The 2,378-nt window shown below is 51.0% G+C and overlaps 1 protein-coding gene across 2 annotated transcripts in view; it reads right to left on the bottom strand.

The window, feature by feature from the left end:
* NFE2L1 (nuclear factor, erythroid 2 like 1) overlaps positions 1-2,234 on the bottom strand; it is a 13,180-nt gene extending 10,946 nt beyond the window's left edge. For both annotated transcript variants that reach the window (XM_006924749.3, XM_015599245.2), the window contains exons 1-2: positions 2,130-2,234; positions 29-1,040 (exon numbers count right to left, since the gene is read on the bottom strand). In XM_006924749.3, the coding sequence (XP_006924811.1) occupies positions 29-538 (510 nt within the window). In that variant the 5' untranslated portion in view covers positions 539-1,040; positions 2,130-2,234. The remainder of the gene's footprint in view (positions 1-28; positions 1,041-2,129) is intronic.
* Positions 2,235-2,378: the final 144 nt, after the last annotated feature.

Raw genomic sequence — 2,378 nt, 5'->3', positions numbered from 1 at the left:
CCACCCACCCCTCCATGTGGCCACTAACCTCTTTGGTTAAGTCTCCACTGACTGGAGGGGCTACAGCCCCCAAATCCTCCAAATCTTCACTGAATCCCTGTTCCGTTTCGCTTTCTCGCACCCCGTTGTCTGGGCCTGTCACATCTTGGAGGCCACTGGAACTCTCGAGGGCAAGGCCTGAACTGGGCTGGCTGCCAGAGACAGACCCCTCTGGATCCCGGTGGACCAGCCAGGCGTTTACCTCAGTGGTCGGCACCTGGAACCTGTCCAGGGCCCTCACCTGACTGAGGAGCCGCCGGGCAGTGAAGTAATTGTCCAGGTCTATGCTCTTGGGGTGGATACCATAGCCATCCAAGGTATTCCTCAGGTTGTGGAACTGGGTCTGAGTATAGGCAGAACTGGGCCCCAGGATGATCTCCCGGAGCGGGGGGAGCTGTGAGGTCAGGTAAGTATCCACGTCCACCCGCACCCCAATCAAACTCAGCAGAATGGTGAACTGGAGGAGTCCTTCCGTTAAGTATTTCTTCAGAGAAAGCATTGCTGAAGGACCAGAATGTTTATGCTTTTTGGTTTTTAAATCTTCCAAAAGACAAATCAAGGCCACTGCTCTGCTGCTCCAGCCAGCAAATTACTCCCCTCAGTGCCAAACCCTGTACCCCACCTTGGCAGAACACAGGGGCTGAGCTCCCTGATGGCCTCAGAGGAAAGCACACCCCGTGGAGGCAAGGCCACACTCCAGACCACATTCACTTTTTCCTTCTCGACACCTCACCTGTGAAAGTACAACTGTTCCTAACCCAGTCCAGGCCTCAGGGCCCACGTGACTTACTGTCTCCACAGTCCACATACAGTCACTTCCTCACTCACATTAGTTGTCCTCTCTGTAGATTCCACTGCAGGCTGTTCTCGGGAACAGCTGATGGATTTTTTTTCCTTCTCTCTCCTAAGGTTTATTTTCTTTGGCTGGAACTACAGGCCTTTTGTCTTGGGTCAGAGTGTCCCGCCTCCTCCCCACTTACCAGGGGGGTTTCCAGAGAAACCTGAAATGGGAATAACAAGAGCAACAGGATTAAGATTCCATAATCTTCACACCATGATCAAGGCAGAAGGTAGGAAAGACATTAAAGGCTAGTTTTACAGGAGGAAAAGTAAGTCAATTATCATACTTCCCCCAAAACTAGAAATCTGGTATAGACAGGACAACTAGAAAAGGAAGGTATTGCTCACAAAGGACCAAAGAATACCTGTTTCTGTAGATTAAACTGGCAATCCCCTAAAAGGTAGCTTGTTGTGGATAAGCAGACAATGCCCAGGGCATTCGAAATATTTTACATGTTGTCTGATTTACCAACCCTCCCTGCCCCCACACTATACACACACTACCCAGCTTCTATTTTTATCAGAAGTCCATTTCCTATCTTAAAGGAAAACTGGCTGCCCATCTCTCAGGAGAAAACTGCCCACAATCCTGGTCCCTTCCCATTCTGAAGAGGAGGATGAGATTATTAATGGATTAGAGTGGAAAAGGACACGAGGAACATGTTCAGGCCACCACTTCACAGAAAAGGATAATGATTTTGTTTCCTAACTTTGAAATCTGATTTCCTTTTCCCATCATTCTCACATTAAAGAAAAGCGGGGGGAGGGAGGACTGAGGGGGAAGCTGAGCCAGGATTAATTAGTCCAGAATTTGCATAGACAGGTTTTATTTTCATTCGCATGACCTCCTGAACTAAAACAAGGATAGATGGCCAAGTTCTCAACCTAGAGAGCCAAGTGGGGAAGGAGTAAACCTACCTGTCTTTCAGTTTTTGGTCTCTACTACTGGGCTTCCTTTAACCTTATAAACCAAGACATAGCTCTCTTCACTGTTATGACCCACCCACCAACTTCATCCTAAGGGGGAAGAGGGATCTACACTTCACTCTCTCTCACTCACACACACCCTTATTTGGTTAAACACAACTGTGACCCAGAATTCCAGCTTACCCTATCCTCCCGTTCTCACGCAATTTATTACTAAAACCTCCCAAGAGCCAATTAAGTTCGAGAAACCAGACAAGGCCCCTTAAGGATCAAGGAAGGCCAGAGGCCTCTGGTCTGAGCCCAGTCCCCCCTGCCCGGGATACCCGACTCCGGCTGGGACCAAGTCGCCATGCCCGCTCTCGGCGCCTCGGCCTCTAGCCTTCTGGGGCAGCAGCGAACAAGTGCTACTTTCCTGGCCTTGACCCACCCTTACGGCCAAGCCCCACCCCGCCCTCCGTCCCCAAGGCCCCACCCCACGCCCAAGCCCCGGCCTAATACCACGCCTTCTTGTGCCCGCAAGCCCTCCCCAGTCCAACCCACCCGGGAGCCAGCTTTCCCCACGGCCTCGCGGC

Source organism: Pteropus alecto, unplaced genomic scaffold (assembly GCF_000325575.1).
Source record: "Pteropus alecto unplaced genomic scaffold, ASM32557v1 scaffold98, whole genome shotgun sequence".
Classification (NCBI taxonomy): Eukaryota; Metazoa; Chordata; class Mammalia; order Chiroptera; family Pteropodidae; genus Pteropus; species Pteropus alecto.
The sequence above is the reverse complement of the archived record's forward strand: the minus strand, read 5'-3'. Positions and strand labels throughout refer to the sequence as shown.